Source organism: Micropterus dolomieu, linkage group LG09, assembly GCF_021292245.1.
Source record: "Micropterus dolomieu isolate WLL.071019.BEF.003 ecotype Adirondacks linkage group LG09, ASM2129224v1, whole genome shotgun sequence".
NCBI classification, from domain to species: domain Eukaryota; kingdom Metazoa; phylum Chordata; class Actinopteri; order Centrarchiformes; family Centrarchidae; genus Micropterus; species Micropterus dolomieu.
Window position 1 is genome coordinate 15866752 of NC_060158.1, and position 16311 is coordinate 15883062.

General features: G+C 40.4%; 1 protein-coding gene across 2 annotated transcripts in view; it reads left to right on the forward strand.

The window, feature by feature from the left end:
* cap2 (cyclase associated actin cytoskeleton regulatory protein 2) overlaps positions 1–16311 on the forward strand; it is a 27680-nt gene continuing 11369 nt past the window's right edge. The window contains exons 1-4 of one of the 2 annotated variants that reach the window (XM_046059460.1): positions 1–170; positions 7029–7156; positions 7297–7397; positions 9225–9302. In XM_046059460.1, the coding sequence (XP_045915416.1) occupies positions 7039–7156; positions 7297–7397; positions 9225–9302 (297 nt within the window). In that variant the 5' untranslated portion in view covers positions 1–170; positions 7029–7038. Of the gene's footprint in view, positions 171–7028; positions 7191–7296; positions 7398–9224; positions 9303–16311 lie in introns of those variants that run through there. The other variant, XM_046059461.1, reaches the window with a different exon arrangement.

Here is a 16311-nt window from a genome sequence, read left to right on the forward strand (position 1 = left end):
CTCAAGTTCACCGTGTTGCTTAATTAGGACATCCCGGAAGAGTATCTGTCCTGTGCGCAGAGTGACGGTGCAGGGAGGCAGGAGGGGGACCCTGCGCAGCAGCACACAGCCACGAGCCCGTCCTCAACAAAATATCGGGAGAGAAATTTACCGCGGATCAGAGGAGTAAGGTAAGTTGTTTCTACACCGACGAGCTTCTAACTAAATATCAAGTTTGGGGTAGAGGGGATAATGTCCTGCAGTGGGGGTGCGCGACAGAGATGCGTCTCTGCAGAAATGTCCAAACAGAGACATCTTCACCTGCTTCCTGTGCGCCATGGTTTCTTAAATTTAGCATGAATGTGTCGCAACACCGTAGCCTACTCCCCACTATTTCCTTTGATCTCGTTTGTCTTTTGAGTAACGGTGATATTGTGGCGCGGGCCATGAAGCATCAGATTTGAGGGGCGGTGAAAGTGCCAGCGCCATGTCATGTTTTATTATGAAGCCTGGTCATACTTGGCCTGTGAGCGCCTGCGTGATGAGCCCCTGTAATCACACAATGTGAGTTTCAAACAGCATCTTAGCCCATAGATTATATGCTGTAGATTTTCTGAGTTAAGTCCATTTCAGTTGACCAAACACTCTCACCTCAGGGTCCATTTAGTAGCTTTTGGAGCTTTCAATTGTATCACATTTCCTACATGTTTAGAGTTAAATGTTACCTCAACTCTTACTCTGGAACTCTTTTAATTTAGGCTATAAACCAACATGGACAGGAAAAAATTAATCAAATGAAACTGATGGTATTGAAGTATAGCCAATTAAATGGACCATTGATTTCCTAATTACATAATCAACTGCCTCTAATAAGCTCTCTTTAAAACCACATTCACACCTGTTGCTAGCCTAAAGTCTTATTTACATGCTCGATCTTAATCAATAGGCCCATTTTACATTGTTTTCACGGAGTTTGTTTATTGACTATTAACTATTTTTGGCTCTATTTAGTATCTCATCTGGCTATCTATCTTACTAAAATTTAAAAATCATGAAGCCTACTCAATTATATTGAATAAACAACTAATTTTGTTTTTTAGTTATTTTTGATGACAGAAAGCAGTTTTTCTTTCATTAACAGCATACTGACAGTATCAGCTTCCTGTTTTGCTATACTGATAAAAACACTAATTTACTGGATTTATTTACCAAGATTTACTATATCGTTAATCTCCACAAGGTACAGTACAGGGCAGGATTAGAATATCGTACAGTAGACCCATAGCAGCAAACAGCAGGCTGCGGCCCAATATAGCCCCAAAGATCAGATACCAGGCCGCTGGGTTCAGGAGACAGGGTTGGGGTGAAGTCAGAAATATCGTTCCTCTCCAGGAACATGTGCGCTTTCTCAGCTGTTGGTTGGGGTCTTTACGAAGCAGAAACTGCCGCCCAACTGTCTGCAGGACCAGAGGGAGGAATTTGTTCATTTACTGGGAGCTAAAGTCCATCAGTGTCTACTTAATTCAACTGCTGAAAATTATTAAGAGATGAATCAGAATCAGAAATACTTTGTGAGTTCCAGTGACTGCAACACTTGTGCCATTGATGGTTTGAACCCCCTCTGGCTGTGTCCCATTCACATTCTGTGGTGGGCTTATTAAGTGTATATGAAAAGCTCAAAGAGTGTCACAGGCCATGTCTTTGCATTGCCATGGAGAATTTGGCTGGTTGACAATATAATCAATGCAGACGCAGGCTGTTTCTGTTTTATGGTTGTTAAACAAAGTTTTCACATTATTATTGAGCAAGACAGTGATTAAGTGAAGTCTTTTGGACCTGAGCAAATATCCTTTGTCCTCTATTTAATGTATAGAATTTAAAGCCGCAACCATATGGCAACAAATGATTATTTACACTATCGAATAATCTACTGATTGTTTTCTCCATCAATCAATTCACCATTTTGTCTATAAAACATCAGAAAATTTAAATTTATTAGAGTCTGAGGCTACATCCACACTACTGCGTTTTTGTTTTAAAATGCAGAACTTTTGCTGCGTTTGCACCTCCCATCTAGACTGAAATAGCGACTCCAAACGGAAGACCTAAAACGGAGAAGTTTGAAAACGCTGCTGACCCCGTTTTTGTTTTAAAACTCCGGGATAGTGTATTAGTGTGGACAGGTGAAAACAGAGGACTTTTAAAACGATGACACGGACGCTCACATCTGGCTTCCTGATTGTGTCTTATAAGTCATGCAAAGCAACGAAACAATGCTACTAACTTTTTGTTTTTGTTTTTTATTAAAATATTTTGAACTTTAAACTTCCATGTTACTGCATCAATAGTTCCACCTTATTGTCAGTCCATGCAAAAAAATCTTTGGTGTGGTTCTTTCTGTAGTTACTTTCTTAAAAAAGTAGTGTTGATGTAGCCTGATGTCTTTAAAGAGGAACTTACCACCCACTGAAATTCCACTGTTTTTGCTAAACTGTCTGTGGTTTAATCTCTCACCTTGCCTCAGTGATGTACAGGTGTACTCAAAGGTGCAACAGAGCACATTTCCGATCACACATATCCATGATGCTGATTGTGGTCGGAGGTGAAAGAGGCTTTAAACCAAGAGGGCAATAAAATACTGCTTTTCAGCCAAGCTATTCTGTTGACTATAGGTAATGTAAGACAAGGAAAAGTAACAAATCCTCACATTTGTTGAAACTTTTGCTTAAAAAATTACAATATAACAAATGATGAATTGATTATTGCAGATTACTTATCTAATGATCAGCTAATTGATTGATCGACTAGGTGTTTCAGCTCTGATCAAATTACAATTTCAAGGAATACAGCTTTATCTGAGCCATCATCTAAGTATAGGGCACAATTTATTATAACGACTTTATACGTTGAAACTAATAGCTTTAAAATGTTAATAAATCACTTACTACTGTTTTATACAACATGTCGTCATACCTCAACAACAAAATAGGTTGATTGTTACATGCCCCAAAATGACATATAAGACCGTTCCCAAAACAGACACGTGAGTGGTTCCCATACTAGTCCAACGACAGTCAAACAATTGTACTTTTGGTTATGTTTTGGCAACAAAATCATTTAGTTAGGTTCACGAAAAGATTGTGGTTAGGGTTAAAATATGTACATTACATAAATCATGTGACATAACTAATCTTCAAAATGTTATTTAACTTAAAACATGTCACCTTTGTCTTTCTTCCATATTGGACTCGAATCTCAATCTCCAGAGTGAAAGTCCTGAGTTTACTTGACTCATCCATCCCACCACTCTCCTTACACAGACTTTGTTGCTCTATACCAGAGGTCACTAATAGGCGGACCGCGGTCCGGATCCGGACCCAGCCGCCGTCCTCTCCGGACCGCCGACCTACAGCCCATTTATTATTGAGACTTACTACCTCGTGACGGAGCGTTTCTATTTTAACCCGCGCAGCTTTTCTAGCATTTACTGTACTGGTTTAGAGGACCGGGAAACTCACAGACCAATCGCATGTGATCCAATCGTCTCATGTGACGCTGCTCAGCCAATCAAATCTGTGCATACCGATGCTTGCGAGTCGAGTCCGCGAGATTCACCAGAGACGTTTTGGAAACACACCCGAATTGAGGAGACGAAAGATAAAAGAGATTTCACATGACTTTTAATCAAGAATGTACAGATTTTTACATGTACATTCCTCCTACGGGCAGTTAAAAACCAGAATATCTCATAGATCTCCAATATGCTAGCTGGAGCTCACGTTTCTCACTGAACAACAGAAAGTAGGAAAGTGAGGAGGCATTACAGCTGTTCATTTGTTATGATGTGTTGAGTGTTTATTATAAAATTGGTTAAGACTACACTTCATCACTTCAAGCTACACTTTTTATTACATTTTTTTCTAAAAATTAGGCACTTTAGTTTACTTAAATTTAGAATTTATTATTTGAATAGTTATTATTTATTATCCCTCCAGTTTGATGTGAAAACTGACTGAAATATTATTTGATTTGACAGTCCGTTGTTGACTAAAAACATGTGTTGATACAACTATAGGTTATAGTACTGAATGATAACGCAAGTTCGTCATTTTGATGTTCCGGACCTTTGCTTCAGGAAATTTTCTCTAACTAGACCTCTTTGAAATCTAATTGAATACCCCTGCTCTATACTATGTCATCGGACTTCCTCTGCCACTAAAGGTAGCATCCAAACAAAAAAATTCAACAAATTAAGCCATCCAGTCTGCTGTTATAATTCTGTAGTCTATATTTTCATAGGTCGTTAATAAAGACTGGAAACAAGGCAAGTGTTATGCTCAAAAAGAATTAACAACCAGCCAAATATGGCTTTCGAAACCTGGCAACCCAAAGGTTGACCAAACATTTGACTTGTAATAATTTTTATGCATACAATATTATAACAATAATAATCGTATTTATAGCATTTTGTTTCTTTTTTTCTGCTAGAACAGCCAATCACATGGCAGCCACTCAATGCATTTAGGTATGTAGACGTGGTCGAGACAACCTGCTGAAGTTCAAACCAAACATCAGAATGGGGAAGAAAGGGGACTTAAGTGACTCCACAACCATAGGGTTTACAGAGAATGGTCTGAAAAAGAGAAAATATCCAGTGAGCAGCAGTTTTGTGGAATGAAAATGCCTTGTTGATGTCAGAGGTTAGAGGAGAATGGGCAGACTACTTCGAGATTACAGAAAGGCAACGGTATCTCAAATCACCACTCTTTACAACCAAGGTATGCAGAATAACATCTCTGAATGCAAAACTCATTGAACCTTGAAGCAGATGGGCTACAGCAGAAGAAGACCACAACGAGCGCCCTACTGTCAGCTAAGAACTGGAAAATGAGGCTACAATTCGCACAGGCTTACCAAAATTGGACAATATAAGATTGGAAAAACCTTGCCCGGTCTGATGAGTCTCGATTTCAGATGCAACATTCAGATGGTAGAGTCAGAATTTGGCGTAAACAACATGAACGCATGGATCCATCCTGCCCCATATCATTGTACTCCAATGGCCTCCACAGTCACCAGATCTCAATCCAATAGAGATGTGGTGGAACGGGAGATTCAAAACATGGATGTGCAGCCGACAAATCTGCAGCAACTGTGTGATGCTATCATGTCAATATGGACCAAAGTCACCAAGACCTTGTTGAAAGTATGCCAAGAAAAATTAAGGCAGTTCTGAAGGCAAAAGGGGGTACAAGCTGCTACTGGCGAGGTGTCCCTAATAAAGTGGCCAGTGAGGGTATAGATGTGTATATATATACACACATATATATCAAAGTAAATTATTTATCATTATACAATGCAAGGTTGTACAACAAAATGAAAGTTTGTAATCCCTTCATGATACACACATAAAACATAACAGATAATTAAATTTATATATATACGTCTGGAAACAATTGTGTAGTGCATTTTATGAATTTGCATCTGAGAGAATGTGAACAGCATTAAGATGGTGATGATGAAAAAAAAAAGAAGATGGTGATGATAATATGGCATGACACCGAAATAAAAAATAGCTATAAATCTTGTATAAGAAAACCAGAAAGCTGAATATCAGTAAGAAGACATTGACATTGCTGCACCACATGTGACTTGTTGCACATAACCAACCTACATTGAGCTCTCCATGTTTCGGGTCTTGCCTAAGAGCTGTTGTGACCCAGAGAGCAGAAATAGCAGCTGAGTCCTGCGACAGGCATCTGCCAGAGAGAGATGAATTGATGACGCCCATCAGGACATGTTTGCTGCTCACAGCACATAATTACCAAACATGATTTATAAAGATTACAGACAGGGAACACAATCCAATCTACGTAGCTGCCATATTAATGCGGAGCCTCCTGGAGTTTTTTATAGATCATTTGTAAAACAAATAAAACAGATTATAACTCACACCATTTGATTGTGTCTTGGACATAATGGTCGTGTGCGTGTTACCTAGCGGTAGTTTGCGTAAACATGCAGTGGGTTGCTGGGTAAAATTTCCGCTCTGTTGACTAATAAATATTGGAAACAGGCCTGCATTGCCTCATGGTGATGTATATGGCTCTTCAGTTTTAAAGACGGAGATACAATTTGGTCTGTGTTGCTATCTCCAATGTGTTTCGGTGGCATTTGATTACAGCATGAGATTTGTTTACCTCTTAGCCGGAAGCTAACCTTGTCAAATCTGTCTGCATTATCAAGAGTGTCTCATCTCTAAATAACTGTTTGTGAGTTGTTCCCATCATGAGGAAATCTTAGAAGGAGTTACTCTGATACAACAACTCGTGGATTGTAGGCCTGAACTAGTACTATTTCTGTAACAAAATGCCTTACCTTGGACATTTATGGTGTTCAACATTAAATAAACACATAATCATATGTAATTCAAGGAAATTAGCCAAATAATGTAAGCATGACCTGGTGAAATCAGCTCATTATTCCGAACTATTATGTAGAAAGAATGAAAATCAAAATGTCCTTTTTGCAATTTCCATTTTTATTTCTTCACTTTGGGTCTCAATAGGCCGAAACAGGAAACACTTCTTTCTATTGTCTGTGTCTGAAGATACTTTATATTTCAACTTTCTTTCATTTTTTTTTGCACTAAATTCTCTGACTTTCCTCTCAGCCTGGCTCCAGTCTCTGTCCCTCCTTAATCCAATTGTACAATATGTTCAGGAGGTTGTGGCTGTGGCAGAGGGCCAGACAGCTAAAACAGAGACGGTGTTCAGAAACCCCCGCTGCATTGGCTACATTTAGTTTTTCTCTGTAATGACATGGGCCAGCTTTTTGAAAACAGGGAGCAGCAGGGTGGGAAAGTTGAATAGCGACTCTGCTGAGGATCCAGTACTCATCTCTCACCTCCCTGTTGAGAGGGGAAAACAAACATTTTCTTCTTGGCTCAATAAACTAAAACAGCACACTGTATCACAAAATGAATCATCAGCCTAAGATTAGAAAGGACAAAGCGCAGTTTAAGAAACAATTCCCCCTTTTTTCTCTAGGTTTGTCGCCATGGAAGGTTTAATGGAGCGGCTGGAGCGAGCTGTGACTCGCCTGGAGAAGATGTCCATCATCGTGCAGGCCTCCAACAGCATGGCTAACGGGGATTGTGTCAACGGCATCGATGGAGGCAAGTCTGTGCTTCAATAAGACTCAGCTCGGAGGTTTGGGAGACAGAGCAAAACAGCATTATTCATAAGTTAAATAGTCACTAGGTACATTTAAGTTAAAGCTCAACATGAGAGCAGTGATTTTTCCCTGTGTTTAAAGGTTTGTCTCAGTGTGTCGAGGCCTTTGACGTGATACTGAAAGGTCCAGTCTTAGACTACCTGAACAACAGCCAAGCCATAGGAAACGAGGTGGAGAAACATGTAAGTTGTGTTTGGTTCGTTCACTAAAATGTCTCCAAGCAGTGACTGATTCGGCCACTTTTTTGCCCTGGGTTTTGCCTTTCAACACGACATCCCTGGCCAGCCTAAAGAGGAAGCTGGCAGTACTACTCAGGCATGAAAATCTGCTTTTATTTACAGATTATTCTCTCAAAATGACACAAATTCAGTTAATGCAGTAAAGGACAGCACTCTTTGTACTTAAAAGAGAAATTTAACATTTATTTTACTATTTCTTTGGTATTTTCTACGTTGATAGATGAATGTAAAAACATGCAGGAAACAGCATTTATATACTTAAACAACTTCTAATTTCACTTCTGAAACTAAATGTACACCCTTGATACACACTCTCCCCACATATTCATAGTATGCAGTCTCAGCACTCCACACAAATGTTGGGTGACGATGAAACCTCAGACAAGCATCTGCCCATGCACACACTCGTGCACGTTCTGCAGCAGACAGATGTCTCCACAGCTGCTGTCCTATGAATCTGTTGTTACAGATTACAGTTGGCAAAAGCAACTATTAATCATCTTTCAAAGTGGCACTACACAACAAGTTCAGTTTTCATCATGAGAAGTAATAATAAAAAAAAACATTTTAAAAAACATTTCTCCCAGTTCCCCAGCTTAATGGAAGTCTGATGCTAATTGCTGGAGCTCAATTTAACTCTAATAACTCAACTGGACATTATTGTAATGATAGGTCTTCCATCCTACTTGATTAAACCATCCTCACAGTCCAAATGTCTCCCCTGATTTTGAGAATTTCTCCATTTGAAAAGTTTTGCTTGCTAAATAACTTGAAATTCTATGTGCGTTTTGTATGAAAGTAGATGGAATAAAAGCTCTTCAGAAAGAGCTGAGCTCCACTCTAAAGGGAGCACAGATGGATACCAGTGGAGCAACTATTACCGTCTCTCTGTGCCAACCTTTATTTGATTAGACATACCCTTATAAACAAACAGGGATTGTCCTGCTTTAGTTTTCACTAAAAAATGCACAGCTCTGGAAAGCTGATGGATGTTGATGTGTGTGTGTCTATGGGAGGTCTATGGCCCAAAAGTAGATAGTCAGTGAGGTGTACTCGTGTGTGCATGTAACTGAAAAGGTTTCCTGTCCTCTATAAAGCCATGGATGGGAGTATGATTGAACTTTCAAATCTGTTAGTTGAGTACTTTTTATTTTTTGGTAATGACCTGTACTCCCACTAGGACTGTAAGTGTGCTTTATGGTACGCCAGTTGGCAATAATAGCTGTGTCATGTCCAAAACAACAAGACGTGCTCCAAAACAGAAGAGTAAAGGCAGGCAGAGGGAAATTACAGCAAAAATGTAAGAAAAAGATTGCTTGTATTTCTTCCTCTGGAGCTTTAGAAGAAGACCTCTATCTCTGTGTGCCATCACTGAATGGGGTGAAAAGGAGGGAGAGTGCGAGCATGAGTTTGCAGAGCTCCTTTTATGGACAAAGCCTCCCTGGTGGTTCCCTTGGCCCTCAACTGGAGGTCTCAAACACACACAGGACACAGCTGGCTGGGACTTACCCAAACTCTGTTTGTGTGTGTGTGTGTGTGTGTGTGTGTGTGTGTTTGTGTGTGTGTGTGCTTTCCTTTTTATGTCTATGACAGACAGATTCACTGCCATGATTTTCATGGGCGTGAGAGAACACGGTAAAGCGTAAACAAATGAGAATCAAAGAATGTCAGGCAAATATTTTTTTCAGGGCACTGTAACATTGTCTATATTCGGTATACACAATATAGTAATTTGCTGCTGATCTGACTTTGATTTTTTGTGATCGACAGGCAGAGATGGTGAACGACGCCCTGCAGACTCAGAGAGCTTTGCTCAAAATGGCTGCCACGCACCAGGAGCCTGCACAGGTATAACATACTGAAACCTACTGATGGTGTGACCGCTGCTGTGGTCACTGTTGACCTACTATATAAGACTGATTACTTAACTATCTGTCAGGTGTATTGCAACACAAGGAGTAAATGGATTAGTGGTTAGGGTTTGCCTGAGAACGACCTGTATTTCATCTAAAGGTCACTGATAGAATTAAAGGAAGCTGTGAGTCCAGTGTGCAGTTATTCCTTGTATTGCAATTATATTAATTCTTTGGTATCCAGGTATACCACTGCACACAACTTCTCTAACTTTTTCTGACAGGTATGTTCTCAAAAAAATGTTGACCTTTGATTACATCAAATTTTTAAAAAGTGAGTGAATAAATACAAACTATTTCTAAATTACTTATATTAAACCTTCAATGTCAGTGTTTTTTTCTTAATTAACAAAACTCAAATATTTCACATTTACGAACAAAAACTCATTTTGAAACCACTGCTGACACTTTCCCTTTATAATCTGAGACATGAGCTAGAATGTAAAACTATAAGGTTTGAGGTACCCTGGAAATCTAAGGCTGATCATAAACCCCAATGTCACTGGTTCAAATCTGGCTGTGGACCTTTGTTGCATCTCATTCATCTCATTCCATCTCTCTCTCCTCATTTCATGTTGACTGATTGATAAAGATACAAAAAAGTCCCCTAAAACAACAGTTAATGTTATTTAATGGTTAATTATTAGCAACAGACATCATGAGTGCCGGCCATCACATCACATTTACAGTTTAGGTAACATTGCTTGTCCCATTGCCATTGTTGTTGTTTACAGTATTCTCTATGTTGGTTTTAGTTGGCATCAGATGTTTGACATTTAACAGCAGCTGGACATAGGAATGAAGTGTATCTCAGTCCTGGGTGTCAGTCTGTGTCCTCCCCTCCTGTGTTCCCCAGCATGGAGGGCTGTTCACAGAGGGATTACTCTGCTCTTTGACTAAGAAAAACGCTAATACAACACATTCCCAACATGTTCACGTATAGAGAAAGGGGGGTGGGAGAGAAAGCTGTGAGTGTGTGTGTGTGTGAGAGAGAGAGAGAGAGAGCTGATATGATATCATCCCATTGGCCTTCTGTTTGTGTTGTATGTGTGTGTGTATGCAGGGTGCGCAGAGCCCACCAGGAAGTGATTACTCCCTATCTGTCAGGTCATTGGTTAGGAGGCGGTGAAAAGAGCGTTCAGTGATTGTCAGAAATACAAACAAGGAAAGAGTGAGGGTTTTTACAGAGAGAGAGGGACAGACCCATTAGAGGGGTGGGGTGACAGCAGAGAGAGATATGGGGAAAGAGGTGGTCAAATTCAGCCAAATGGGCAAACCCAAAACAAAAAAGGGACAAAAACCTTCATGAGCTCCCTTTAAGTCTTGTGTAACATGTAATTGTCATAATTATTTGTTTTTCTGTCAATTTTCTAAACAAACTTAGTATGCAGTCGAACTGTAGACTTGAGATTTGAAACTCAGACTGAAGTCACAAAAATGAGGACTTTAGACTTAACTTGGACTGCTGACCCTGACTTGACTTAAGACTTAAGAATGCAACAACATTCAAGTCCTTTTGAAGATTTTATCTTGTTATGTCCTGGAACAGTAAAAAATTATTAACGAAGTGCCAGATTAATTAATTAATATTGCATTAGCGAAAAACCCCTCTACTAACAGGTTTAAAAGCAAAATGTTTAGATGTCATGTGATTTTAATGGTCAGCATTCAGATTTTTCAGCAATTCAAGCTGAAAAACTTGTAGCTCGACTGCTTCACTAACTTGGCTTGAGACATGACCCAAAAGACGTAAAATGACTCTCGTATCAGATAATTACAACCATACTGCTTAGTAAAATTTGACAATCTCATAATTTTAAGATAAAAGAGCTATCAATTTAATTGCATTCACAGCATCATATCCCAAAAGTCTTATGCTGAAGGTAGCAATGGGGGAAGATTTAGGACTTGTGAGCCTTTATACCATTAGACAACTCAAGATGGTTGTATGAATGCAGAGTTGGTCACGGGAGAGTTGAAAATAATGTCTAATGACAACATAGCAAGATATCCCTTAAATGTTCATTTAATTAAGATGAACGACAGATATTGGTGGACATGTTTACTTGAGTCTTTAGGCATTAGTCCCAGTAGCAACGTCATAGCCTCATGGGAGCTGTAGCTTTTGAATGCTTACAAAATATTATCTTATATAATAATTAAATGGGATCTAAAATGGGATAATCTGGGATTCAAATATTTCCTTTGACACTACAGTTGTAGTAATTTACCTTTAGAATAAGGATATAAAATCACAGTCATGTTTAAGAAACTCTCCATGAGAAAATCCATTGTGAAGGAAGTGAGGAACTGAGACCACTGTAGCTTCACAAGGTAGGGACATCAGTTCTCTGTACACCGTCAACATGACCGCTAAACCCTTCAGTGCTCACACACACACACACACACACTGACTTCCCGCAAACCACCAAAAACCCTCCCTAAAGACCTTCACAAACACACACACATCTGTAGACCTCACCCATTCATGTCTATATCTGTAGTCCTCAATACAGATCAGGCAGAGGAAGAAAAGTGTGTGTGACTCTGGCCTGTGCCCCTCAACGCCACACACACACACACTCACACAGCTTACAAACTTCTGGCCTTTCTCTGCGGCGCAGCTCTGTTGTGCTGTCTGACTTTTTATGGGCATGTTCTATATTTGAGCCTCTTGTCAGTGTGTGCAAGAGAGAGAGAAAGAGAGAGAGAGAAAGTGTGAGAGCAAAATAAAGTAAGCCTCTCTCTCATGTGACCTGAAGTTGACCTGTTAACTTGATGTGTGTGTGAGCGTGTCTGTGTCTCCGTTCACACACACACACACACACACACACACACACACAGACTTTCACAACCCAGCTGGTCTCCCATTGTCGCCCTCCACTCTACCTTTGATCCATTGCTTGTATAGGAAGTCAAGGCTTGGACGCTGAGCTATTGTAACACACTGAGCATATTCGCTGCCCATCAAATAATGTGAGCAGACGTTTTTGATCCTTTTGTCGACTCATTCTCTATCTGTTTGTCTACAGTCACATATACAGTCTAATCCATGTAGTCATATGTACATTTGCATTTAGAATCACTTTGCTGATTCAAATTGTTTTGTTCAGCTCAGTTCAGAGATTGACTATGTAGTTCAAACAGTAAGCAATCACATATCATAACACAATGACTTTAAGGTCCTGCTTTAGTTCAGATTCTTGTTAAGTTTTACTGAAAAGATTGATACCCCTCTCATACTTGTACAGCAATCATGAAGCTGCCTCCAGTCTTTCTGCTAAGCTAACTGGGTGCTAGCACTAGCTTCATGAAGCCAGCTCTGACCAGAGGTTAACTAGTTTGCTCCCCAGTGATGAAACACTTCATTGTTTTTTCTGTGTACAATTAATATGAAGTTACAACTATCAAACGATTAGCTTAACTTAGACTAAATTAAGACTGGAAGCAGGGGGAACAGCTAGCATGTCTCTGTTCAAAAGTTAGCTGTATTCTAGCTTGTAACCCCCAATAAAACCACAACCACGTCTTTTTATTCTTCAGTTTTTGTAAACAAACGAGATATATAATGAGCTTTAGAGGTGCAGGAAGGTGGATTTTGTTACATCGTACAGAACCAGGCTAGACGTTCCCCCTTTTTCCAGTCTTTATGCTACGCTCCTGACCTACAGGCAGAAATTAAAATCTGCTAATCTTGTGTTCAAGACTGCAGCTTTGACTATACTGATTGGAGTATTTTTGAGGATGCAGCCACAGACCTGGACAAAGTCACTGACACTGTGACATCTTATATCACTTTTTGTGAGGACTTGTGTGTGCCGACTAAAACCCTCTGCAGAAACAAGAACTACAAACCCTGGTTTACAGTAAAACTCAGGCAGCTTCGTCAGACCAATGAGGAGGCCTACAGAAGTGAAGACAGAATCCTGTATAACCAGGCCAGAAACATGCTAACAAAAGAGGTCAAAGCAGCAAAGAGGAGCGAAGCTGGGAAACAGGTTTTCAACCAACAATCCCGCATCAGTGTGGAAAGGCCTGCAGGTCATCACCTATTACAGGATACCATACCCCTACACATTGGAGAGCCACCAACTGGCTGACAGCCTCAATGTGTTTTACTGTAGGTTTGAAAAGCCCACAGACACACCCCTTACCCCTACCTCTCCTGCTCTAACATCAAACAGCCACGTACACCCCCTGCCAACCTGCCACCCCTCCCTGCTGACCCCCTACCTGCACTTAGGATCTGTGATGAGGATGTGAGTTAGCTCTGCCCTAACCCTGAAGGCTTCAGGATCAGACGGAGTGTCACCATCCTGCTTGAAAATGTGTGCTGACCAGCTGGTCCCCATTTTCACACAGATCTTCAACAGATCACTGGAGCTGTGTGAAGTTCCCTCCTGCTTTAAACGCTCCACAATCATCCCAGTCCCCAAAAAACCCTCTATCTCAGGATTAAATTATTACAGGCCTGTTGCCCTGAAATCTGTAGTCTTGAAGTCCTTTGAAAGAGTGGTGTTGGCCCACCTGAAGGACATTACAGGCCCCTTGCTGGACCCCCTGCAGTTTGCCTGCAGGGCTAACAGGTCAGCGGATGATGCAGTCAAAATGGGACTGCACTCCATCCTACAACACCTTGACTCTCCAGGGACATTTGCAAGGATCCTGTTCATGGACTTCTGCTCAGCATTCAGCACCATCTTCCCGGACATCCTCCACATCAAACTCACCCAGCTCGCTGCCTCCACCTGTCAGTGGATCACAAACTTCCTGACCGACAGGAGGCAGTAGGTGACAGTCAGCACTGGCCCCCCAGGGGTGTGTACTCTCCCCACTGTTCTTCTCTCAAGAGACCCGTCTGCCATACTCCTGAAGTTTGCAGATGACACAACAATCATCAGCCCCATCCCGGACAGTGATGAGTCTGCATTCAGACGGGTGGTTGATCAGCTGTCTCTCTGGTGTGGTCACAACAACCTGGAGCCTAACACACTTAAAACTGTGGAGATGATCGTGGTCTTTAGGAGGATCTGATCACTCTGATGAACAGTTGACTCCCGACTCACAAGTGTCAGGAACAATCCCTGTGCTATAACCCTGTGACTCTGACTCTAACATCGGCCTGCATACTGTTTACTATTTATTAATCATTGTGGTAATTCAGTAGCTATATACTGTATCATATCCACCTACCTCATGTACATAGTAACATCTGCTCAAAAATATTTAATTATTCCAGCATCTTTGCACTCTGCTCCATTACACCATTGTCTTGTCAAATGTTGAAAAATGTTGTTTTATTTGTGTTTGTGTGTATGTGTGTACTGTACACTGTAGTTTGTGTCTGTTTGTGCCGTTTGTTTATGCTTGTTCTGTGTATGTACACTGAGAGCAATGTAAGACCTGCACCAAATTCCTCATACACTCGTACATACACATACAAATACCTGTCCCTTACAAGTGATTCAGATTCTGATTATGCTAAGCTAACTGGCTGCTGGCTGTAGCTTAATATTTAACATACAGACATGAGAGTGGAATCAATTATCTCATTTTTATCTCTCCAGGAAAACAACTAAGCATATTTCCCACAGTGTAGAAGGCTGATCTGACAATACCAACATCAGTCACCAGTGGTCTGAGTGCTCCTACTTGCGAGGAACAGCAGGAGAAAACATCTTAGGATTGAAGCTGTTTTTGTTGGCAAATTGATGAAGGGTCTTACATGGAAAATTGACTCTGCCCTCTGTTCTGGCTCGATGCCGACATGCAAATTTGCCAGAATATTTACGGGGTACATTGCACTTGCGAATACAGCTAAAGGTTGAATAAGTCTTCTTTGCACCATCCTACTTCTTCTCTCACTCCGTCCCAGCCCATATGTCTGTCTCCCTCATCACTGTGCAGCATGATTGAGTGAGGGGAGGTCCACACTCTGACTTAAGACTCATAGAATACATGTCATGCTTTCAGTGGGAGACATGATGAGGTTGTTGTTGTTCTGTAATGTAGAGAGGGCCAGACACTTGCAATCATTTGTTGGAGAATGTGCCCTTTATTAATTTTCACATAAATAGTAGAGCTAAAACGATCACTTGATTGATCGATTTGTCGTATCTTCAACTTTTTTGATAAGTTTTTATTTTCGTTGTTTATTTTTAAAGCCATACATGCTGTTTCCAGCTTCTCAAATGTGCGTATTTAATGCTTTTCTTTGTTGCCTTTGATAGTAAACTGAATATTTTAGGGCTTCTGGTCATACATTTAAAGATGTATACTGGATTTATGAATCCATGATTGGCAGTTTTCATAATTTTGTAGACAAAAAAACTAATCTTTTAATTGAAAAAATAATTGGCAGAATAATCAATAATGAAAATAATAGTTATTTGCAGCAAAAGTAGAGAAAATTGTAACTTGGTGTACAGATAAATACTGAAATCTGAAAGAATAAACTGAATAAAGAGGGAGAAAGGTGATCAACTAATGTTTTTTTTGTGATTCATGAATTGGTTTAACTCAAATCATCAGTACATTCCTACTCAGCAAACAGTCAGTATGGTAAGGTATATGTTTTGGACAGGGGAGATATTTTGCATCAAAGCTGCTCGCATACAGATATTAGCTGGATTTATTGAGAAGCTGGAGGGCAGAGAAAGGAGCATCTATCTTAGTTTATGGAGATCATGTGTATCTGATTGGGGAAAGAAGTTGTTTGAAAAAAGAAAGTGTTTTTGTGTGTGCTCACTGTAGATCAGAACAAGAAAGCTGCAGCAGTAATTCAGCAATGAAACATTGTGTTCCTGAATCTATGCGTGTGTGCAGGCGCATGATAGGTAAACTGTAAACACTGGAGGAGCGGTATGCCTTACAAGGCCAGAGGAATCTCCCCATGAACCGAGGAATGTTTGTAGGGAGGGGAGCTGAGAGCCAGGAGACGAGCG